This window comes from Crinia signifera, chromosome 12, assembly GCF_055691185.1.
Source record: "Crinia signifera chromosome 12, ASM5569118v1, whole genome shotgun sequence".
Taxonomy (NCBI): Eukaryota; Metazoa; Chordata; class Amphibia; order Anura; family Myobatrachidae; genus Crinia; species Crinia signifera.
The window spans coordinates 37,490,815-37,516,604 of record NC_139228.1 but is presented as its reverse complement, the minus strand read 5'-3'; the positions used below and the strand labels follow the sequence as shown (position 1 = coordinate 37,516,604).

The window sequence follows — 25,790 nt, the reverse complement described above, 5'->3', positions numbered from 1 at the left end:
ATGCAACCAAAATTAAGAAAGAAACATTTTAAGGTTAGATTCCCATAGAGAAATCTTTATATATTTAAATGATTTGACTAATCAGAGGCGTAACTCTGGGAGGTAATGGAGTCATCTGCTGCCGGGCTCCTGCTCCCAATTGTTTTTACATATTGCGTATTTTACCAAACTTTTGTTTCAAGTGCTAGATCAACACGTGCTAATCCTATAACGAGTAACACTTCACACCGCGGTAAGTATAGACACAGGCATAATTACATTTTACAATGGCAGAACAAGGCCCAGTGCCCAGCACAATAGGCAGGAACCGGTCTGATCACTCTCAGGAGAACAGCTCGTGATGCACTGTCACTTCCATTACACAGTACACATCCAGACTAACCACCTCCATAAACTATTCAATCAGGATACATGTGACATTCCAGGCATATGAAGCTGGCATCTTGGCAGAGGAAGTGGAAGCTAATCTGACAAGCAGAAGAGTACATAGAATTTAGTCCAGTGCAGCGGCACACACCCTGTGAACATCCTCACCCACTTTCCCGAGATGGGCAAAGTTCAACAAGCATGCCATAGCATGACACTTACAGCAGCAATGTGGGTGATATGTGCGCAATTCCGAACTACAGCTGTGACTATACAACACACCAATATTACATTGTATATACAAAACACAAACATATTGCACAACCCTGTACAAAGGACATACACAACAATAAATATTCAGTAGTTACACTAAAGGAGCATAGCGTTAGTCAAATGAATGAGACCAGTTTTAGGAGATTACCATCTATTTTAGATGAAGTTATACAATATATTAACCCCTTCATGACAGAGCCAGTTTGTGCCTTCATGACAGAGCCCTTTTTTTCAAATCTGACATGTCTCACTTAAGTGGGGATAACTTTTTTTTGCTTTTACTTATCCTAGTGATTTTGAGATTGTTTTCTCGTGACACATTGTACTTCAAGTTAGTGGTAAATTTGGGTCGATACAGTCTGTGTTTTTTTGTGACAAATACCAAAATATCGTGAAAAAATGGAAAATTTAGCAATATGCAAAATGTTAAATTTTCTGCTTGTGAGACAAATAATCATACCACTCAAAATAGTTAATAACTAACATAGACCATATGTCTACTTTATGTTTCCATCATTATTTCAACTTCCTTTTAATTTTTTTGGACACTAGGAGGCTTACAATATGAATAGCAAATTCTCAAATTTTCAAGAAAATTTCAAACACTGATTTTTTTAGGGACCAGTTCAGTTCTGATGTGACTTTGAGGGACTTGTATGTGAGACACCCCCATAAATGATGCCATTTCAAAAACTGCACCCCTCACAGTATTCAAAACAGCATTTTGGAAGTTTGTTAACCCTTTAGGTGTTTCACAGGAATTAAAACAAAGTGTAGGTGAAATTTCAAAATTTCTTTTTTTTTTGCAGAGTTTCAATTTTAATACATTTTTCTAACGAATACAGTAGATTTTACTAGAGAAATGTGACTAAAAATTGATTCCCCCAATTCCTTTGTTTTCAAAAATATCCTATATGTGGCCCTAGTGTGCACGTTGACCAAACCACAGGCTTCATAATAGAAGGAGCACCTACTTGATTTTGGAGCCTCCTTTTTATGAGATTTTTTTTTAGGCACCATGTAGGTTTCTAGGCACCATAAGTGCTAAAAGTTAGGAACCTCCCCCACAAGTCACCCCATTTTGCAATCTACACCCCTCAGGGAATTCATCTAGGGGTATAGTGTACATTTCAAACCCCCAGGGGTTTCACCAATTTTGGTACAACTGGGATGTGAAAATGGAAAATTACATTTTTTTACACAAACATGCAGTTCTGGCTCAAAATTTTTCATTTTCACAAGGAATGAAGGAGACAAAGCACCCCAAAATCTGTGCCCCAATTTCTCCCGAGTACGGCAATGCCTCACATGTGACCAAAAAATACCAGTTGGGTGCATGGCAGGACTCAGAAGGGAAGGAGTGTTTTTTGGATTTTGCAGCACAGATTTTGGTGGAATGAATGGTGGGTGCTATGTTGCACCAATACAGTGGAACCCCCCCACAAGTCACCCCATTTTGCAAAGTACACCCCTCAGGGAATTCATCTAGGGGTATAGTGTACATTTCAAACCCCCAGGGGTTTCACCAATTTTGATACAACTGGGCAGTGAAAATGAAAAATTACATTTTTTTACACAAAAATGCAGTTCTGGCTCAAAATTTTTCATTTTCACAAGGAATGAAGGAGACAAAGCACCCCAAAGTCTGTGCCCCAATTTCTCCCGAGTACGGCAATGCCTCACATGTGACCAAAAAATACCAGTTGGGCGCATGGCAGGACTCAGAAGGGAAGGAGTGATTTTTGGATTTTGCAGCACAGATTTTGGTGGAATGAATGGTGGGTGCTATGTTGCATTAGCAAGACTCCCAAAGCACCAATACAGTGGAACCCCCCCACAAGTGACCCAATTTTGCAAACTACACCCCTCAGGGAATTCATCTAGGGGTATAGTGTACATTTCAAACCCCCAGGGGTTTCACCAATTTTGGTACAACTGGGATGTGAAAATGAAAAATTACATTTTTTTACACAAACATGCAGTTCTGGCTCAAAATATTTCATTTTCACAAGGAATGAAGGAGACAAAGCACCCCAAAATCTGTGCCCCAATTTCTCCCGAGTACGGCAATGCCTCACATGTGACCAAAAAATACCAGTTGGGTGCATGGCAGGACTCAGAAGGGAAGGAGTGTTTTTTGGATTTTGCAGCACAGATTTTGGTGGAATGAATGGTGGGTGCTATGTTGCACCAATACAGTGGAACCCCCCCACAAGTCACCCCATTTTGCAAAGTACACCCCTCAGGGAATTCATCTAGGGGTATAGTGTACATTTCAAACCCCCAGGGGTTTCACCAATTTTGATACAACTGGGCAGTGAAAATGAAAAATTACATTTTTTTACACAAAAATGCAGTTCTGGCTCAAAATTTTTCATTTTCACAAGGAATGAAGGAGACAAAGCACCCCAAAGTCTGTGCCCCAATTTCTCCCGAGTACGGCAATGCCTCACATGTGACCAAAAAATACCAGTTGGGCGCATGGCAGGACTCAGAAGGGAAGGAGTGATTTTTGGATTTTGGAGCACAGATTTTGGTGGAATGAATGGTGGGTGCTATGTTGCATTACCAATACAGTGGAACCCCCCCACAAGTGACCCCATTTTGCAAACTACACCCCTCAGGGAATTCATCTAGGGGTATAGTGTACATTTCAAACCCCCAGGGGTTTCACCAATTTTGATACAACTGGGCTGTGAAAATGTAAAAATTTAATTTTTCATTTTCACAGCTCAGTTGTATCAAAATTGGTGAAACCCCTGGGGGTTTGAAATGTACACTATACCCCTTGATGAATTCCCTAAAGGGTGTAGTTTGCAAAATGGGGTCACTTGTGGGGGGGTTCCACTGTATGGGTGCTTCAGGGGTCTTGCTAATGCGACATAGCACCCACCATTCATTCCACCACCAAAAATCACTCCTTCCCTTCTGAGTCCTGCCATGCACCCAACTGGTATTTTTTGGTCACATATGAGGCATTGCCGTACTCGGGAGAAATTGGGGCACAGATTTTGGGGTGCTTTGTCTCCTTCATTCCTTGTAAAAACGAAAAATTTTGAGCCAGTACTGCATTTTTGTGTAAAAAATTAAATTTTTTTACACAAAAATGCAGATCTGGCTCAAAAGTTTTCATTTTCACAAGGAATGAAGGAGACAAAGCACCCCAAAATCTGTGCCCCAATTTCTTCCGAGTACGGCAATGCCTCATATGTGACCAAAAAATACCAGTTGGGTGCATGGCAGGACTCAGAAGGGAAGGAGTGATATTTGGTGGTGGAATGAATGGTGGGGGAGGGGGGCTGGCGCTGCGACTGGTGGGGGGTGGGAGGGGTGCTGGCGCTTCGGCTACCGGGTGGGAGGGAGGGGGGGCTGCCGGGTGGGAGGGGGGGGGGCTGGCGATCGGTGCTGTACTTAACAGCACCGATCACCACCGATCACTGTGTTACCGAGCGGCTTAGCCGCCGGTAACACAGAAAACGCTGCAATTGGCTGTTCACATTTGAACAGCCAATCGCAGCGATCGGCGGCGAGGGGGGATGTCTGCTGTCAGGGACAGCAGACATCTCCAAACTGTCACCGCGTCTATAGACGCGGTGACAGTTCAAAGCCATGACGTATATATACGTCAACGGTCGGGAAGTACCTCCCGACCATGACGTATATATACGTCATATGTCTGGAATATCTATCTGTCTATATATATATATATATATATATATATATATATATATATATATGTTGTATATATATATATACATATATATACATACATACATATACATACATACATATACATATATATATATATATATATATATATATATGTGTATATATATATATATATATGATTTCATTTTATACATTTTTAAGTTTTTTACATGCGGGGGGGGTTGGAGCTGGGGGGGAGCGCTGCGGCTGCTTCCTGATGACAGTGACAGGGAGCGAGGTAGGGGGAGCGGCTGCCGGAGGGAGCGCAGCTGCCGGGCGGGTGGGAGGGAGAGCGGCTGCCGGGCGGGTGGCCATTAGAGCTGCGGATCGGTGGTGATCGGTGCCAGCACCGATCACCGCCGATCCCTGTGTTACCGAGCGGCTTAGCCGCCGGTAACACAGAAATAGCTGTGATTGGCTGTTCACATTTGAACAGCCAATCACAGCGATCGCCGACCGGTGGGGGCATCCCTGCCCCCCCCGGGCGGCGAGGGGGGATGTCTGCTGTCAGGGACAGCAGACATCACCTAACTGTCACTGCGTCTCTAGACGCAGTGACAGTTTGAAGCCATGACGTATATATACGTCAACGGTCGGGAAGTACTTCCCGGCCATGACGTATATATACGTCAATTGTCGTGAAGGGGTTAATGATCAATCTAAAATCAGAGAAGCTAATGGAATCAATTTATTTGCACTGTGACAATGATTACATACACTGGATACGATGATTTATTTTGTAGCAGTCATACAGCATACCAGGTAATCAGCATAGGCAAGGATGGTTACAGCATTGCAGCATACAGGTGTCACAGCACAGTACAAACTCCTCAGTGGTCCCTACCATAGGCCACACCCCCGGCCTATCACCTGGGAAGATATTCCACCATCAGTAACACTGACCCCCTGCCCTGGAAACACTTATATCAGGAAGGTACAAAATGGGGTTTGGGTACAATCACACAAGATTGTGTATCCTTAAATTGTGTTATTTGGATATGAGAGTGACCCCCTGTTTATAGTTGTAACAGCCTTGTGTCTAGTAAAATTCAGGGGTGTGCTACCACTGACAAATAGGATAATTCACAAAGAGAGAGAAGAAAAAGGATTTGTCTTGGTGTGGTGCACCAATGAAAGAAATAGACTCCTAAAATCTAACTTTTAATTGATTTTATAATAAAACAAGCGAAATATAAAAACACATGTAACACATACAGATGGGGAAAGGTATTAATAAAATTGCACGTGCGAGCGTGCCGCGTGTGTCAAATTTTATTATTGTAGTATTTTTCACAAGTGTAAACCAGACTCCTCTGTACAAAATTTGCCCGTCAGGGTATAGTTTAATATCTGCAGTTATTCACTGCTGGGTATAAGTATCAATTTGTTACAGAGAAAAATGTATTACCACTGGTACAGGATGTTACTTTGTATCATTCAAGAAGAGACTGAAAGTACATGTATTAACAAGCCTCTCTGAGAATCTCCAGTCCTCTTATACCCCTTTTCCACTTGCAAAAATATCCCGGGTTTTTTGCACATGAACGCGCATCAACCCGGGATTTAGTGCAGTGTGAAAGGGTCTTGGGCTAATATCCCGTGTTCAGCATTCCGGGATCTCTACCCAGGTCCTGACCTGGGTAGGATCCGGAATCGACACGGGATGCGGCCAGTGTGAATGGTCCCGTACCCGGGATCGGGTACACGGGACTTTAAAAAAGCTGCTGATTTGAGCTTTGTTTGGGCTCACAATGCTGATGTCATCTGTAATCGCACTGGAAAGCGGAAGAGAAGCCCTGGACATGTGCATATCGGAGCAGACGGGCATCATGGCAAACTGGACGGACCAGGAAGTGAGAGAGCTCCTGAGCATAAGGGGCGAGGAGGAGATAAAACGCCAAATTACTGGCACAGTCAAAGATGCCGTGGTTTATAAAAACATAGCAAAGCTGCTTGAAGCCAGAGGCATGATCCGGACACAACAGCAAGTTGTCAATAAACTGAAGACCCTGAGAAAGAAGTTCATGAAGGTGCATGACAACAACCGTAAAAAGAGTGGGGCTGGCCGCATCGAGTGGGAATATTATGACATCTGCGCAACCGTCTTCGGGCACACAGCTCTCTGCAATCCTGTGAGTCTGTCTTCAAGTTCACAGTACATTGCTGCAGAAAGCAGCCAAGGCCCTGAAGATACACAGACAAGTGAAGTCTGCCACTCATCACCCCTGCTAATTGAGGACACACCTGATTGTAGTGAGCATGAAACATCCACCCACCTGCCCAGCCCTGATGGCAGCATATCCGTCACCGTTGAAGAGGTCGTGGAAGCTGCGACCACTGACAGTGGGTTTCCACAAAGTGCCGTCTCCCCAACTTTGCAGAGAAACAGTAAGTTTATTTTTTAAAGACACATAGCACACTATAGGGTTAGGTTGGGGGTGGGGTGGAGGTGGAGCATAGGGTTATGCACAGCATAGTGGTCCTCCAGCAGTTGTGGAACTACATATCCCAGTATGCCTTGGCACAGTTTAAGCATTGCCTAATAGCAAAACTGTGGCAAGGCATGATGGGACTTGTAGGCTGTGGGAAGGGGGGGGGGGGGGTGACATAATATACAGTTATCAAAGTATAACCTGCAGTGATGTCGCAGTGAAATAGTTTGCCAAAGCTGCTATTTTTATGTATGGTCATTTTCAATTTATATCTTATCTTTACAGTTTACAACGTTCCACCTAGAACGAAGAAAATGAACAAAGCGGGGCAAGCAGCTAGAGCCATGACAAGTGCCCTTGTTGAAGAACTCCGAGAAATGGACAATGCTATGTCCACACAGGAGAATGCAAGGATCGACACATTTTTAGAGGCTGAGCGTGAAATGCAGGACTCATTTCTTTCTAAAATCCTGTCAATGCAGGAACGCATGAATAGAGAGGCTCTTGAGCGTCATAGGGAATTGCAGCAAATGAACATGGCGTTCATGGAACGTTTGTTCAATAATCCAAAAGCTCCTAACCAACACCACAGCTCACAATACCCTGAACCGGGTTATTCCACATATAATCATGGACCATACTTTGGTTCAAGCAATGCTGCAAATGAGCAAAACTCAGAGTTTTCAGTTTTTCGCAATTTGTCTTAAAGCTATAGGCACATACTTAATTTTTTTTGTTTGTTTTGCACTTAAAGTGCCTCGGCACTAGTTGACCTCAGTGTTTATGTACCTGTAGTTCATTGTTTTGCACTTAAAGTGCCTCGGCACTAGTTTACCTCGTTTTTTATGCACTACTAGTACATTTTGTGTTGCACTTAAAGTGCCTCGGCACTAGTTTACCTCAGTGTTTATGCACTACTAGTACAATTTGTGTTGCACTTAAAGTGCCTCGGCACTAGTTTACCTCAGTGTTTATGCACTACTAGTACATTTTGTGTTGCACTTAAAGTGCCTCGGCACTAGTTTACCTCAGTGTTTACATACCCTCCAACATGACCCACTCCATTAGGTACAAAATGTTCTGCTCCTGGACTTCCCTGCCAGTGGCAGTTACAGAGGTTGGACTCCAGCATAGTCCACAATTCAAAGAGGGGGGTCACATCAACTGTCAGTGAGTCCAGGACAGTGATGTTTTGAGTGGCATTAGGTGTGGCTCCCCTTTTTGAACATTGGATTGTGCTGCAGCTCCAACTCTGCAACTGCCACTGGCAGGAAAGTCCAGAAACAGAGCATTTTGTACCTAATGGAATGGGCCATGTTGGAGGGCATGCGTTTATGTACCTGTAGTTCATTGTTTTGCACTTAAAGCAGGCATGTCCAACGTTGGCCCTCCAGACGCTCCGAAACCACACATCCCAGCATGCTCCGCCACAGTGTTGCTATTAGAGAATGCAAAAACTATCGCAAAGCATACTGGGATGTGCGGCCTCAAAACACCTGGAGGGCCAACGTCGGACATGCCTGACTAAAGTGTTAATGCACAACTGGTTGTGCATTCGGTTAGCTTGAAATGCTAAACTTCAAGCAATTCTTGTTTGGGATGGGGGGGTTGGGACGAGGGAGGTTGGTATGGGGGCGGTTTGGACGGGGGGTTGGTATGGGGGGATTGGGACGGGGGCGGTTGGGATGGGGGTGGTACGGGTGGAGGAGGGTTTCTTTATTGTTTTATTGTTGTGTCTATACAAAGGCAAAATGAAAGGCAAATAAAAATTGCACCTACAATCCAAAGGTGCTAAACCAAATAAAAAAATTATAATTTTAAACACCCTTGTCATCACTTTTTTTTTAGTTAAAATGACCATTTCATATGGTATTTGCAGTGATTTCCTGGGATCAGTGTGGATGGGGCTGTCCCGGGTCGATCCCGGGTCTGAATGCAGTGTGAAAGGGTACATTCCCGGGTAGTGTCCCGGGAAGCATCCGGGTACACATTCCCGGGTCTGACCCGGGACTGCAAGTGGAAAAGGGGTATTAGCTGGATTAGCATAAGTGGGAGACCGGGACCTAAATGCGTGTTATTATTATTCACACTATCACACTTAATTGGCACACGGGCTCAATTTTATCACAGTGCTACCTCTTATTTATGAATATTTTATTTTTATTTTTGGTGGTGTGTATCGTGCTTAGTATTCTCCCTGGTTGTTGCAGGTCGTATTGTGGTGTCCACATTTATTTCACCATTGCAGTTGCTGGGTAACACATGTTTGGAGATATGCAACTTATTGTTCTGGCTGATTGTTTTTTTTGTAAATATATTTTGTTTTAATTTTATTGATGCCATTAAATTTTCAAATAAGCTATGATGCTTAACAGCAAATAAATTTAATTTCACAATTACAAAACATTTGTTGTATGTGTAATTTCTTGTTTTCAAACAAATAATACATTTATGTGTACTTACTGACCTTGGTCTTTTGGTGCATTTATTGAAGTGTTGTAGAAGTTTGCCATGTGTACAGAGGCGTAGCTAGGGCGGAGCGTTAGCTCCGGGCGCAGTAAGCTGACAGGGCGCCGGAGCCACGCACCGCAAACGGCATCCCTGCCCTGCCCTGCCCTGCTGTACACCGCCCGCCCTCAGTGGCGTACTGCCGTGCTCAGTGAAAGGGGAGGCAGGGGCTCCCTCCCGCAGCGCTGACAAACCTGTCTCCCGCCCGCAGCGCTGATAACACAGTCTCCGGGAGACTGTGTTATCAGCGCTGCGGGCGGGAGACAGGTTTGTCAGCGCTGCGTGTGGGCGCTGCAAGCGGGAGACTGTCTCCCGCTTGCAGCGCCCACACGCAGCGCTGACAAACCTGTCTCCAAACCTGTCTCCTGCCCGCAGCGCTGAAAGTCAGGCTTCCGCCCCAAGCGCTGATGACACTGGTGCCCACCTGCAGCGCTGATGACTGTGACACCTGGCCACAGCGCTTATAACCCTGTCTCCTGCGAGCAGCACTGAAAGTCAGGCTTCCACCCGCAGTGCTGGAGACCCTGGCGCCCAACCGCAGTGCTGATGACCCTGACACCCGGCCACAGCGCTGATGACCCTGGCTTCTGCCTGCAGTGCTGAAAGCCCAGCATGCAGAGCCTACTGCCTCCCCCCCTTGATGGTGTGCAGTGCAGGCTGCACAGGGGACACCAGGTACAGTAGCCAGGGCAGCCGAGAGGGGGGGGGAGCGGGTACTAATTACCCGGGCCCAGGCTTGCTGGAGGGGCCCTGCAAGGGCCCTGGTCCGACCCCTCCCTTCCCCCTCCGTCCCTCTCAGGTAGCAACAGTAGCACACATTTCTACAGCATGTGCTGTGCTGATAGCAGGCTCAGCATGAGTGTCTCACTGACAGCGAGTGAGCTCATACTGAGCCTACTGTCAGCACAGCACATGCTATAGGTGTGTGCTGCCGAGTTAAGTTTCTTTCACCCTCCTCTAAACAGTTTGGGGGTGTGGCCTAAGTGCGGGAGGTGGCCACACCTCCCACACTTTGGCCACGCCCACAAAATTTTAACGGGGCCCGACATTGCTCTCGACTGCCCTGACAGTAGCACAGCACTGAAAAAAAGTTTATTATGTTAATTATATTTCAGTATTTGAAATGGGTGTGTTTGGCTATAAGTGAGTTGGTGAAAATATAGTTGTGTGTGTGTGTGTGGAAACCCCCTCATGAAAATCCTGCGTTTGCCACTGAGGTGGGGTGGCTATTGGCCTGCTAAAAATGGGGGGGCGCAAAGTATGCCCTTGCTCCGGGCACTGTGGCACCCAGCTACACCGCTGCATGTGTAACCCTCTCCATGGCCATTCACATGTTCAGATCCAACTTTTCCCAGCTAATTAGTTTGTGTCAGCACATGTGCAGAGGAACTTAATAGGTGAGAAAGCAGTTTGTGTGCAGGTGAGGTAGCTCCTACATTAGTAGGTAAAAGCAGGTCCAGAACAATGATTTCCTCATGGAGTGGGTGAGGTAGGCAAACAAGGGGCAAAAGTGACATTTGTGTAGGAATGCATATGTGTCCTCCCTAAAAAACCAGTCAGGTCTTGGTACAGGTATGTTAAAGATGTGTGAGTCGACAAAACATGATAAAATTGCTTGTGAACAGACATGTTAAAATATTGTTACAAATATGAGTTTTCAGTGTCATAAGCAGATGTAGGAATCCTTTGTTAGAGAGATGTGATTGCAATAATGTGATTGGTGGCATCTTACATCCAGAGTGTACTACATACAATTCATAGCAGATCAGAAAGTGGTAAAGTTATGTATTTTGGGCACAATACAAAGATTGTGTGCAAAATAGTGGCCATGGCCTTAAAACATTGCTGGCACATCCTTGTAGCTGTTAGATGTGGTTTATGTATTTTTATCATAATTAAAAAAACTATGTTTGTATTACAGTGAAAACGTTGACACGTGTCGACTTGTGTAGATTGAGTGTGCTGCTGTTTAAAGTATATGAAAACACTTACTGAATGTGTGTAAATGGTTACAAAATAACTACCTTGGCATATATAAGCAGGTCTTAAAATGATTCTTACCTTAAATGAAACCAACCTTTACATGTAGAGAAGTGTAGAAAGATATGCTTCCAATGTGTTTGAGTGCTGTGTGTGGCTTGCAGGTAGTGAAATAATGGTTTGGACTTAATAGGCTGCAGCATTGCTTATTACATTCAGGTGTATGTGTTTGACCAGTAATCAGCGTTAATTAGCAGACCCAGGCGTCCGCTCTCATGCATTATCTGTAGGGATGGTCTGGAGGTGGCGGCTGCCTGTTTTGTGTCCGAAATGCACGGTGCTTTCGCCGATCGAGCGGTAGTAGCACCGTACATTTTTTGTGCACATCCCCGTGTACGCCCATGTTTACACCCAGTTTCCCTCATTATTTCGGCTGCTCCGCTCAACACGCCCCTATGCTGCCCACAATGACCGTACTCTTGCGGACAGGTTTTTTCGCACGGAAAGACCCGTCTGTGAGCGTTGTGAAGTCGCCGCGCCTGCGTTAATAACGTACGAACCAGAATAACCCCCTTAGTGTGTTATATAAGGAAAGCACAGGTGCTGCTAATCAGCCCAACCATGATCACATCAGTTTTCCTGCTGCTTCTGCTGCTCTAAAACCTGGACCGGATCCTCTACATTCCCTTCATGTGGAAGTATGCTCTCCCTGCCACAGAACGTTTTAGGGATATGATTTTATATGAAGTTATTGGCAAATCCCATTATATAGTAGGTCAGAAATAAACACTTGTGTTCCTGTTATTTTTACAAAAGGCATCAAGACGGAAAAAGACAATTGGGTACGGTTCATTAGGTTGACAGTAAAAATGTCGACAGTGTCTTGGTTGACTCAATAAGGTCAACTTGCACGAGTTCTACATAAGAAGGTTAGTTTTTGGGGTGTCAATGTTTTACCTTTAGCATAAGGGCCCTCAATCAGTGCACTGCATCTCAATCGTAGTCGGGCAGATTATCGTTCACAAGCATAATCCACCTGGATAGTACAGTAAGAGAAAGTTATAAAAGAATGGAAAACTAATGTCGACCAAATATTATCTCAATAGTGTCATAGATACCGTTCAACCATGTAGATCTAATGCCTGTTAGACAACAGAGGTCGACTGATTGTTATTACTGTCGACGTAAGGACCAGATACCAAGCCAAATGTATATGAAAGGAATCCTCTGACTTGCTGTGAGACAGTTACAAAACAAGATACATTGGGGCAGATGTATTAAGCCTTAACAAGAGATAAATGCCAGGGTGATAAGGAGAGATAAACGTCCAGCCAATCAGCTCCTTACTGACTTTTTTCAAACACAGCCTGTAACATGGCAGTTAGCAGGTGATTGGCTGGACGTTTATCTCTCCTTATCACCCTTGGATTTATCTCTTGTTAAAGCTTAATACATCTACCCCATTGTTATTGTCAAATATCACCCTACAGCGGGGTAGGCAAGTAATTTTCACTGGAGTCCGTATATTTATAATTATTTTGATCGAGGTCCAGAAAAAATAAATATATATATATATATATATATATATATATATATATATATATATATATAGAGACTGTAAATAAATAAATATATATATATTTCGTATATATTTATTACTTGTAATTCCTGAACCATGTTCCTATGTTCCCACACACCTCCAAAAGCGATGCAGCGTCTCTCTCAGGTGTAAATGTAACCAGAAGAACGGCCCGGAAGCGTGCGTCGGGCAGTAGGTAGCACAGTCCTTTAATAGACGACAGGAGCAGGATTGTGAAAGGCTCTTTGGACGCCCTCTACAAACCGGGTATCATCTCCTGCTGCTGAGGGTAAACACCGCGTATGTGCTGTTGGCGCTGTAACCGGGATGAGCCCGGTAAGCATACGTCGGGCAGTTGATAGCACAATCCTATAGTGAAGAATCAGGACGGCGAGCCGGGTGTCCGATCCTGCTGCTGCCGACTGATCTCACTCGCTGCGCACGAGCGCGGCGACATCACCCGCGCACCAGCCGCAATGCATCCCTGGGACCGCTGCAGGCGGATAGAAAAGCTGACCGTCTAAACTCCTGAATCTAGCAGCGCCGCATTGCTAGTTTCAGAAGTTTAGACGGTCCACTTTTCTATCCTTTGCGGTCCGGAGGTGGACCGCGGTCCACCAGTTGCCGGTCCTTGCCCTACAGTATATGTAATACATAGCACCATCGCTCAGACGTTCATATTACGGCACGTCAGCCTCTGCTCCCAGTGAGGCTCATAATGTCCCACCCACAGACACATCACACAGACAGGCAAAGGTGGATTTCCACAAGACAACAAAGGTGTCTGCCAAGGGCCCAGCAGGTCCCAAAGGGCCCCATAGAAATATCCTGGCCATTCAAAACATTCCTAGAGGAGCATTGTGCGACTACCGCATGACATCACATGGACCGGCCTGCACTCCCTTTGATGTTATTTTCTAAAATAAAAAATGTATGGACACACAAAATGGTTTCATCCCTGTAAATGTGACCAGGGCCGCCGACAGGGGGGTACCCTGGGTACAGCTTTCCCGGGCCCCGGCCTCTGGAGGGGAGGATGATGCCGTGACGCGGGTGATGGTAAGTAATCATAATGGGGTAGGGGGAGGCGAGGTGCTGGCAGGCCGGAGATATGGCACTGTAGATCGGTCCTGGGCCCCAACATTTCTAGTGGTGGCCCTGAATGTGACACAGGTATTACGCCTACTTCTGAAAGACCTAGAGCCTGATTCAGAATTGTACGTAATGCCGATGTTTACACAACTGAGAATTTATCGGTAGATTGTTCATGGGCAATCAGCAGCAAAAATATTAGGGATTGTTAGAGGGAGGAGGGGCCCAAACCAGTATCTAGCCTAAGGCCCCATGAGGTCTACAGTAAATCCGCCTCTTTTTCAGAGGACAATTATTCTACAAGTTATATATACACAGTATATACTATATATGAATTACTGTAGGATATAATTACACCATTTGCTTTCTTTATAAGGCTTAATGTGGCTGTTATAACATACAGTTTAGATGGAGATTGTACTCACTAAATGCTTGCCTATACTCCTGGAAATTGAGTGAGACTCCCGATTTTGCGGGTAGTACTCCATACCCACTGAAGAGTAGATAAGTTTCCTGCATCTCACCTGCTTCCTAGTAAAGCAAGCAGGCTGGGGAAAGATTCCCTGGAACTGCAGTGCCGGGCAGATGGGGGAGGAGCCGAATGATGTGTAAGCCCAGTCCCCCGAAACCTCCACCAGTGTCTCCACTCTGGGCTACTTCCAGGCTATGTAGGCGGTTATCACTCACTTTTAACTCTATGAAGAAATGAACCCGCAAAAGCGTGTGTGAACATAAAATAAACACATAGGGCCAGAACTAGGCACTAAGTTTCAAAAGTGATCAAATGGAACAACCAGCCAATAACCTTCTAACTGACATGTTACAGGGTGGGTTTTAAAAATGTCAGGCAAGAGCTGATTGGCTGGTTGTTTATCACTCTCCATTTATCGCTTTTGAATCTTAGTGCATCTGGCCCTTAGTGGTTTGCCTACATTCTGAGGTTCTAAAATCTGTGCAAGTGCAGATCTCTGTGTGCAAGATCACTCACACAGTGCCCCCTTAACTGCAGCCTGACTGGTTGCTGCCATTTGGGGGTGTGAAAGGAGCAGCGATGCCCAGCATTCCAAAAAAATTGCCAAGGCCAGTGGGCACATGGCATGGGTTGCGTCCTCGGGTGCAGCAAAAAAAGGTAAATTGATCTCTTTCTGTCCATCCAAGCGAAAGGCCACATACACTGTGAAAGCACTACTGCTTTTTTTATTATAGGAAATAACACATCCTGAAATATTATTGGATCACGAATACAGTGTAGAAGACTGCGGAATATCTCAGGTCCTTTCTGAGTGGTTCGGGTCTCATCATAAGAACAACCCAGTTTATTATTTATATGATGTACAATTGTAGTAGCATTCTATTGCTACGGTTTTCTTTTTTTATGGTATCGAGGCTTTAGATCTACAGTGTCTACGTAGAGTAGACAATGAGAAGGTCGACAACTATTCAAAAGGTCGAAATGGTCAAAATGTTGACATGGACAAAAGGTCGACATGATTTTTTAAGGTTGGTAAACACCAACATAAACACCAAAAAAACATGAAAAACACACATCGATCTATGATGACCTTTGGACCCTGTCGACCATTTGTTGTCGACCTTTTGATTGTAGAGTTTGACACAATGTTAAATGTCCCAATTGACCTGATTTTCCATAGGGAACAATGTTAAATGGCCCACAGAGGCCAAATAGGCACCCTGAAGTGTAAAATGGCCCCCCCAATTGTTAACAGCACCCCACAATCAACGTGAACCTGAAGCGTGGCGAGCGCAGCGAGCCCGCGAGGGGCGGCGGTACACGTCCTACGACCTTTTCATACCCCCACTATCCACGTCGGCATGGAGTTGAGAATAGAAAGCGTGGCGAGGGGACGCGGACACCTGTGAAGCCCGCGAGGGGACGCATATACCTGTGAAGGTATCCGCGTCCGCTCGCCACGCTTCGGGCTCGGTGGCTCGCTGCGCTGGGCCATTTAACATTGTTCCCTATGGAAAATCGGGTCAATTGGGACATTTAACATTGTTCCCTATGGGAAATCGCGGTAATCGCGTCGGTCGCATCGCATGCGATTTGTTGGTCGCATGCGATGCGACCGACGCGATTTACATTTTAAAAAGTATTTCTATGTAAAATCGCGGGCATCGCATCGGTCGCATCGCATGCCATTATAATGGCATGCGATGCCCGCGATGGGCGCCCTTCTAGGTAAAGAGTACCCATTTTTTTATTAGGGTTACCACAGCTGTTTAGAAAGGCATACACGCACCATAAATCCCCCGGAAGGGCCTACAGGTGGCTCTGTATGCCATTATCTTGCTTAAGGTGCTTGGAGAAAAAACTCTGGATCTTTTTCCACACGTCCTCCTGTGCTCTGGCATGTGCTTTCAGCTGCCCTCCCCACAACACAGGCATACCCAACAGCTTGTGGTTGGACGCTCTGCACAGTGGAAAATGAGGAGGTTCCAAGATGTGGCCAGCTCCTGGATAGTAATAAGCTTCCACGTCCTTCTTGTGCTCAGTGAGACGTGCAACCAGCTGTTTGCTATACGATGCACTGGGCCAGTTCTTGTCGTCCAGTCCAGAAAACAGCAGGAAGGCAGCAGAGGATCTTTCGGCAGGAATGAGGCACTCTTTGCATGCTGGGTCCATAGGGTCATCCATGGACTCTGAAAAATCCATTGCACCAGCTTCTGTGAACTTGATCTTCTCTGGGCTGAACCCCAGACATGGCAGCACAATATCCTCACATGGTAATGAGGCAAAAGTGTTGGCATTGCAGCCAGAGACACTGACAACTGCCTTAATCCCAGGAAAGAAGGTTGCTATGGTGATGGCCAGTTCTGCACCTTTAGAAAGGCCTATTATCCCAATTCGTCCTTGTTTGTTCACCTAAAAAAAAAAACAGACACAGTGTCAGTCATCCTATACTAATTCTTATATTCTTCCCTCAGTCTTTCCAAAATTTGCCTTAGAGATCGTCAATAATTACAAGATACTGGCAGTGAAGATCCCATTGGTTCGAACACTGACACCGGTATTCTGACTGCAATAATTCCTGCAGAAACCAGCAACTAACTAACCCTAACACTATTCTCACAGACTAACCATAAACCTCTCCCCGCAGCCTAACCCTCTCCCCGTAGCCTAACTCTAACTATCCCTTCCCGCAGACTAACCATAAACCTCTCCCTGCAGCCTAACCCTCGCTTCCCCAGCCTAACCCTCTCCCCGTAGCCTAACTCTAACTATCCCTTCCCGCAGACTAACCATAAACCTCTCCCTGCAGCCTAACTCTAACCATCCCTTCCAGCAGCCTCACCGGCCCTTCCCAGCAGACTAACCATAAACCGTTCTCTACAGCCTAACCCCCGCTTCCCCAGCCTAACCCTCTCCCCGTAGCCTTTCTCTAACCGTCCCTTCCCTGCAGACTAACCATAAACCTCTCCCCGCAGCCTAACCCTAACCATCCCTTCCAGCAGCCTAACCGGCCCTTCCCAGCAGACTAACCATAAACCGTTCTCTACAGCCTAACCCCCGCTTCCCCAGCCTAACCCTCTCCCCGTAGCCTAACTCTAACCGTCCCTTCCTGCAGACTAACCATAAACCTCTCCCCGCAGCCTAACCCTCGCTTTCCCAGCCTAACCCTCTCCCCGTATCCTTACTCTAACCGTCCCTTCCTGCAGCCTAACCTTTTCCAGCATAATTATGTTTAGGATCCTGTCTGTCAAAATGACTACAAGGTCAATCCGTGTACCACCTCCGCAATACAGCTACAGGAGAGACAGAGGGCAGGATGTAGTAAAGAAAGAAAGCTGTAAAAAATGTGTTTACTGGGTTTTTACCACATTTTTAAATGTACTAAAGCCCCTCCTTGCAGGGCTTTGCTGTGGAGGATAACAAAGTGGATCCCTCCCTGCATGCCCCGGAGTCACAAGCATCTTTGCGCATGCATAGAGGGACTCCCCCTGGTAACAAGCATGTAACCCCTGTCAGAAAGCATGAAACCACTGGCAACAAGCATGTAAAGTCTGGCATCAAGTGTGTAGGTAATCAGCACTTAAGTGGCAAAACTGTGTGGTGTAATATGAAATGGACATTACGGTGTGTGGCAGAATGTGCAATAGGCATAACGGTGTGCATAATATGTAATGGGCATTGCGGTGTATGTAATCCTAGTGCAGTGTGTCCAAGGGGCTCTACCTGACGCAGTAGGTCTATGGGGCTCTACCTGACTCAGTGTGTCTATGGGGCTCTACCTGACGCAGTGTGTCTATGGGGCTCTACCTGACGCAGTGTGTCTATGGGACTCTAGCTGTAGCAAGTTTGTTTTCCAGGGCGCAGAGATCTTAACCTGCAAATGCCTTTGCATACATCAATGAATAAGGCCCTTTGTACAAATGTGGTAGACGCAAACCTAAACGATGAAGGACATAGTGAAAATATTATCATATATAAACCTTAAGTACAGAAATACCTTTGGGTGATGCATTATGAACTCCAGTGCGTCTCTGAAGTAATTCAAGTGAAGGCCACCAAGGTTGTTTGGGAGGTCATCATAATCAATATATGCCAGTGCCATAGTTAGGAAGCCATGGCTGGCCAGCAGGCTGGCCCTGTGTTCTACGAGACCTCCACCTGTTCCATATAGGTCTATAATGGCAGGAAATGGGCCGCTCCCTGCATAGGAAACCAAACACATCACGTTACTTTACTGTAGTGCGAATGCCCGTCCCCCAGCGAATATTCCCACCGCACTGCCAATGGGTTTTGCATAAACATCCATTCGCAGGGTAGCGTGCGGGCCCAAAATCATTTTAAGTTTGACGAAGCATTAGCGAATATGCGCAGCGTTTCAACATCGGTGCCTGCCGAGAACCAAGCCGACGGGAATCAGGCCTTTTGTAAGCAGTTCTGAGCCCTGCCCAGCAGATTAACCTAAATATGTAATACATGTTTATCTATGCAACCAAAGCAATTATCATAATTCTTGTACCTGACTGATTTTCATGCTTGCTTGAGGGCTATGCAGACACAGTGGGCAGATGAATAATACAAGGTTCAAATCCTACAGTCAGCTTTTTATTTTTTTCAGAATGAGGGATTTTGAACCTATTTTCTCTTTCACATGCTAGCGGTGTGGTATTATGCCAGTTTCCTATGGAGACCCTCAGTCAGACATCAGCTGACATGTTTTTTCTTATGGTCTCTGATGTTGCACAAGGTTGGTTATTGACACTGAGATAATTCTCCCCTCTTGCTTACAGCAAGGATCTACTCATCATTGGTAATGACTCTAGTTGGAATCCAACAACCTTTATGATGCCTTGAAATTTGATCCACGTAGGTCGATAATGTTGTGACATGTCACCCCAGCATTAGTTGTATCAGCAAATCAGCAGACAAAAAAAGCCCACCAGCAGTGATGGTGAATGTCCTGGTGTCCTAAATATGACTGCTTGTGACAGATATATACTATTAACACTTGTCAAAAGCATGAGCTGGCTGAGTGTGTAGCTGTAATGGTGCAGGCCACAGGTACAATACACAGACAAGCTTTCTATTACCGCTTTGGGGCATATTCAATGTGTTCTAATAATCTTCCCAATGTCAGAAATATTAAATACAGCAGGTCGAATGTAACCTGCCAATATTTCAGGAAATACCACGCTGGATATGGCTGTTTTGCAGGGTTTTTTTAACCCTTGGATTGCCTAGAGGACCGATCTACACTGACGGAGGGGAGTATAATTTCTTTTCACAGGTCCATAGTGGATTCTACTGGAGAAGAGGACCAAACTTACATGTCAAGATAGGTGAGTATATATATATGTATGTTATATGTGTGTGCATGCATGTAAATAAATCTATACTGTACACGCGTGTGTGTGTGTGTATTTATTTGAGTATTGGATTTGGGTACTTGTGTATTATCACGGTACCCAATTAGCATACGTACATTAGTGTAGGGAAATCGCATTGCATGGGCTGTTTTAGTGGCATGCGATATTTTAAAATAATTTATTCATTGCTCTTATGGCCCCAGGGGATCTCATCGCATTGCACCTGCCGCAAAATCGAATGCGATTTTATGGGTGCGATGCCATGTTATTAGCTATACACTAGGATGCCATGCAATTAGGTTTGAATGACCCCCCCTACCCCGAAGCATGGCGAGCACAGCGAGTCCCGCGAGTGGCGGCGGAACGCGTCCTCCCGACCTTTTCATACCGCCACTATCCACGTCGGCGTGGAGTTCATTTTATATAGTGTGGCGAGCGCAGCGAGCCCGAAGCGTGGCGAGGGGCCGTGGATTACTTTACATGTATTCCGCGTCCCCTCGCCACACTTCGGGCTTGGTGGCTCGCTGCGCTCGCCACACTATATAAAATAAACTCCACGCCGACGTGGCGGGGATAGTTGGGGGGGTCATTTAAACCTAATTGCATGTCATAGAACTGGATAGCTAATGGCATGGCATCGCACCCTATAAAATCACATGTGATTTTGCAGGAGGTGCGATGCGATTCCCTGGGGCCATAAGAGCAGTGAATAAATTCGTAAAAAAAAACAAACGCATTGGATCGCATTTTCCTATGCAGCTATTTGCTTAGTGGGCGCCGTGATAATACACAAGTACCTGGATTTGCTGTAGGACTACAAGTCCCTGTGGGCTCTTTAATGCCCCATGCTGGGACTTGTGATTCTCCAAGTCCATGGATACTGGGGAAGGCTTGCTGGGACTTTTAGTTCCACAGCAGAACCCAATACTTTATTTTTAAATCTTAAATTTTACACCCGGCACCCACCACCTTCGGGTGCCGGAGATAGCCCCGGGCACCAACCAATTGGTAATGCTTCGGCCGTGGGACCTTATATAAGAAGTGCCCGGTGACTATGGCATTACCCACATGGCTTTTGGAGTTCAATGCTGGTTCCAAAAATATGGTGCACCACTAGTCTTTCTGTCCCTGGTATTTTTGAAACCAGGACTGGTCCGAAAGCCACGTCCCATAGCGGCCTAAGCGGTTCGTGCAGCAGATTGGCTATGATCAGTGGCCTTAGTCAATTCAATTTTGTCCATTGTGTGTAGTGTGTACCCAGGTATGGAATTTGAACAAGGTCCCAGAAGAATACTGCTCAGTGGAGAGGCACCACATTAGTCTACAGGGTTGGCTGTCACTTGAAGTCAAATTGAATATTTTACCAGTATCACCAACTAGCTTGTTTTATATTAGACATGTAATCCTGATTAGGAATTAAATCCAAGGGATCCACTGTGATGGAAGAGACCGGTTGCAAGTCAGTGCTCAATGTCTAACATCCAAAGTACAAGGAAGGAATACAGCTAGGAAATTCATAGGTTAGCCATAAATAGCGGTGTACCAGTGATACTATTACGATCAGCAATGCCATGGTATCAGAGGGGCACCCTGTAGCCAGTATTGCTGCCATAGAGCTTGCTGCAGCATCTTGCAGCCTGTAGAGCTGCAAGATGCTGCAGCAAGTCCTAAGGATCTAGTTAATTTTGCCTGTGGCACCAACTTGTCAGAATAATGTACTTTAAACTATACTAAATTCTGTACACTATACTGTAATTTATACCATGATCTGTACTGTATACTTTACTATATCCTGTAAACTATGCTATACTTATACTATACAGAGTTGTACACTATATTCTGTACAGTACACTAACTATACAGCAGCCTCATGAGTAGGAACCAGCCTGACAGCTATTACCGGGCGGGGGCATCTCTTCCTTGCCGCTGCCCATCTCCTACTCACCGGTTGGGAGGAACAGGCTGCCCCGGACACTCCCCTCCCGCACCGGGACCCGGGTAACCCCTTCCCCCATGAAGCTCCTCTCCTGGGCGGCTGACGCTAGGAGAGGCCCGGGCTCCCCGTGGCCCTGGCGCAGGGAGAAGCGCAGCTGGAACGGAGTCTCCACATCCTTCTTCATCAGCCTCCTGTAGGCAGTGCGGGGTTCCAGCGCCCACAAGGGCCCCTCGGGCTCCACGCCGGTAAAGCTGCCCCCCTCCAGAGCCGGGCTACAGGTCAAGTCCAGCTCCCCGCCGCTCCCAGCTCTGTAGCGGGCGAGGGAAGAGAATATCTCCCCTCCTTCATCGGTCAGTGCGGTGTGGAGGGTGACGTCCTGTCCGGGGCTCAGACCTGACGCCCGGAGCCTCAGGGGGGCATCAAAGAGGCAGCGGCCCGGGGAAAGGCGCAGGGTGGCGGAGGACATGGGACAGCAGCAGCGGTGCACACACAGCGTATAGGCAGCGGGAGCCGGAGCTCTGATCACGGGTACACAGCGGGGAAGGGAGCCCGGAGCTGCTGCTGCTCAAGTCACCATAGAAGTGGTCAAAGTCCAAAGCACAGAGCCCAGGTGCAGAATGCAGATCCCAGGGAGCCCGGTCACCTTCATGCACTATGAATTGCCCATTTATCTTCTCATGTAGGCCTACACTACAGTATGTATCACCAAGGGAAAAATCGCTTTTTAGCATCAGTACTATGGAAGAGGCAGGGCCCAGTAGTCTATGTAACCCACACAGTGGCGGAACTTGTGAGTGGTTGGCCCAGGGGCAAAATTCTATTTGGGCCCCCTCCTTCATTCCAACCCTAGTTCACAACATGCCAATGCACCTGCTGCACCAATGGTAGTTCCGCCTCTGAACCCACAGTATTTCCTCACACTAACAAACCCCAAGTACTATACGGCATCCACGCTACCAACCCACAGTACTCCCCAGCATCCACGCTACCAACCCACAGTACTCCCTGGCATGCACACTACCAACCCACAGTACTCCCCGGCTGTCCACTACCAACCAAAAGTACTCCCCAGCACCCACACTACTGTCAATACCTAATTTCTCCCAGCATATAATTTCCATAAATCATAATTATAATCATGCCCACTAAATTAATATAGTCTGAGATAAATATTATTCATATCTCATAAGTAAGGAAAAGATCGAATATTAATTTACATATTTTTAGATATAACATAATGTCATGTTTGGACTCAAAATGTGCGAAATTATAATAACTGTCAGATGACAGTTATTAGAATTCCATATCACATTGCAGAGGAATATTACAGTGGATATTGTTAGTAGTAGCATATTCTTAAACCAGCATTAGAAATGAAGTCATTAGCATTCCCTTACACCAGTAAGTCAGCCAGGAAATACAGTATCAGGGGGCGTGTCTGTAGGCTAATGAATGAATGGTTCTCTGGAAAGCAGCTAAGCCAGTCATAGGATACTGTAAACAAAGGCAAGTGAAACCTGTTGAATGAATAGATTCTCCCCTCCCCCGAGACTTCTCTTGCTTAAGCAAGAGAGAAACTTTGCCACTTGCTGTTCGAAAGACACAGAGAGGATGGGGCTCGCTTCACCGGGAGGCTCCTTCCATAACATATGGATTTGATAAGTATTATGTATCATCTAACTGAATTGTGTACTAGGACCCCGGTTATGTAATCTGGATTATGCTAGAGAGTTATATAATAGTTAACTTCCATTTTTAGTTGTCCATAGAGATAAACACATGTGCATAGGCCCAGCGTATGTTTACCGATGGTTTGGACAAAGAAAGCTTCTGTCTGTAGTTAAGAATGATCTGTGTGAATGAGGTATAGCTAGCCTGTAGTTCATGGATTGTATTGTGGTTCACAATAGCTATATAGCAGCAGCAGTCGGTAGATATACATATGGGTATGTGTAGCTGTTATGATTTGTGAGCAAGGATATGTTTAAATTGGTAGAGATAGCTGTGTACGTTTACATGTGGACAAAGTGTAGGCCTAGAATCAATTGTAGACATGTGCTCAGGCTCAGGCCTGCAGTGTGGCTTTTGTGTAGTTAATCGGTTAACATTGATGTGTGGACTAGCCACTGTGTGATTAAGGAATTGGTTGCAAAGGAGTTCTGTAGTATATGGTATGGACTCTTTGTATGAAAGTGAGTGTGTTGTTCTCAAAGGGATTCTTGGTGTTTGAATGCATGTGTAAGGCTATGAAAGAACAGAGTGCGAGTGCTTTGTGTGATGTCCAGTAAGAGTGTCTGGATAGACTATCTGATGGAGCCTACGTATATGTAAGAAATGTGGATAGCGTGATGCTCGGATGGTGTGTGGGTAATAGCTTGTGATGTGATTGTGATGTGATTGGTCCTTGGATTGTGTGGTACTATTTGGGTGTTCTGTGCGGAAGTGCATAGACAGATTAAATATATATTAAGTGTGTGTGCAATAGGTTTAATGTGTGTGATGGATGTGCAAGTTAATAGTCTTTTGCTAAGGTTTCCTTTGTGTGCTAAGATGGAGGAATGCCATGCCGCAGATTTACATGTGTTCTGGCCAAAATGGCCGACAATAAGGTTCCTTTGTGTGCCATGCGGCAGTACACAAAATGGCGGACACAAAGACTTGGTATCACAAAATGGCTGCTTCATAGCCACGCCCCCTCCTGCGCTGTATTCGCATACACATATAACTGAGGTTAGCTTTATTTAAGGATGCTGGAGCAATAATCGTTATTATGTATAAATACCTGTATTGTTATATTTTGTAATCCATGATACAGTTTCATCAGTTTACATTCATAAATAATATTCATTGGTTATAAATCTAGACATTCAATTATTTGGTTGCGTGCGAAATGAATAAATTAGATAGACTTTGCATATATAAATAAATGTACTTCAATACTACCAACCCAGGGTACTCCCCAGCACTCACACTACCAATCCAGGTTACTCCCCAGCACTCACACTACCAACCCAGGGTACTCCCCAGCACTCACGGTACTTCCCAACTACTAACCCAAAGTACTCACTGAAACCCAATCTACTCCACACTACTAACCCAGTTATTCCCAGCTCCCCACTATCACCCCACAGTACTTCCCGGCACCCACACTACCAACCCACAGTACTTCTCTGTTTCCAACTACTAACATACTTTACTCCCTGGCTCCCCACTACTAACCCACAGTACTTCCCTGCTCTTCACTAATAACCCACAGTACTCACCTGCTCCCCACTACTTATGCCCACAGCCATTTGATCAGTGTTATAGCCCCAAAAAGCATGGAAGGTGCCAAATATATCTGAAGACAACAGTCACTAAGCATTGCTAAGGTAGATGCTAGGATCCAAGTGGGCTATAGGATCTTTTACGTCACCATTATGTGATCCATCACAGCAGGGTGCAAGGTCAGTGGGGTATCACTTTAATTAGGTCTAGATGGCCTAATGGGAGTAAGGACTCCTGACATCACAAGCACAGGGGGAGGAGCTTATGATTCGCTCGCCACCTGGTTACTAATGGCAATAGCCGGTGATGTAAATTGTGACTGTGCGAGCTCTCCGACCTTTCTTCTCCCCCTGGTGTCACTTGTCTGGTGGTTAGTTGGCAAAGGTCCTTTAGGCCACTAGAATCTAGCAACTACTGTAGTAATTTTACTCTCCACATGGACACTTGGCGAACCCGCAAATTTATAACCTGAGCCGATACTGCTTCTCCACCTGATGTCACGGGTCACATGGTGGTGATGTCAGAAGTCCTTTATCCAACTTGACTTTAGCCACAGCCCTATTGTTAAAGTACATTGGAGCTCTGCCACTGTGTATGTTCCTACTTAATATTAGAACATGGGCCCTTATTCTAATTCGGACGGTACGGCCCGCGTGCGGCCGTACCGCCGATGTTTTTATTCTGCACATGCGCAGAGGTCAATCTGCGCATGTGCAGCCCCCTTCGCCGCAGACGTATTTCGTCCGCCGCAAAGGGGGCGTGAGGGGCTTCATACCCTCATTTCCCTATGTGTACGCCCCGCGTTTCATGGGCG

At 45.8% G+C, this 25,790-nt stretch overlaps 3 protein-coding genes across 6 annotated transcripts in view; 1 reads left to right on the top strand and 2 right to left on the bottom strand.

Annotated features, from left to right (window-relative positions):
- Nucleotides 1-12,601, bottom strand: part of LOC146049411 (cytosolic phospholipase A2 beta-like) — a 109,348-nt gene extending 96,747 nt beyond the window's left edge. For 2 of the 4 annotated variants that reach the window (XM_083165939.1, XM_083165942.1), the window contains exon 1: nucleotides 9,247-9,418. In XM_083165939.1, coding sequence (XP_083022065.1) covers nucleotides 9,247-9,264 — 18 coding nt within the window. In that variant the 5' untranslated portion in view covers nucleotides 9,265-9,418. Of the gene's footprint in view, nucleotides 1-9,246; nucleotides 9,419-11,348 lie in introns of those variants that run through there. The other 2 variants (XM_083165941.1, XM_083165940.1) reach the window with 2 other exon arrangements.
- Nucleotides 6,099-7,486, top strand: LOC146050253 (uncharacterized). The gene is made up of 2 exons (XM_083167181.1): nucleotides 6,099-6,735; nucleotides 7,065-7,486. The coding sequence occupies exons 1-2, from the start codon at nucleotides 6,099-6,101 to the stop codon at nucleotides 7,484-7,486; spliced, it is 1,059 nt and encodes a 352-aa protein (XP_083023307.1).
- Nucleotides 12,602-15,110: 2,509 nt separating the features above from the next.
- LOC146049412 (acyl-coenzyme A thioesterase 1-like) lies at nucleotides 15,111-25,725 on the bottom strand. The gene is made up of 3 exons (XM_083165943.1): nucleotides 21,719-25,725; nucleotides 18,408-18,610; nucleotides 15,111-16,822 (listed from the first exon to the last, which is right to left on the bottom strand). Exons 1-3 carry the CDS (start codon nucleotides 22,173-22,175, stop codon nucleotides 16,220-16,222), a joined length of 1,263 nt encoding a protein of 420 aa, XP_083022069.1. The 5' UTR covers nucleotides 22,176-25,725; the 3' UTR covers nucleotides 15,111-16,219.
- Between the last annotated feature and the right edge of the window lie 65 nt (nucleotides 25,726-25,790).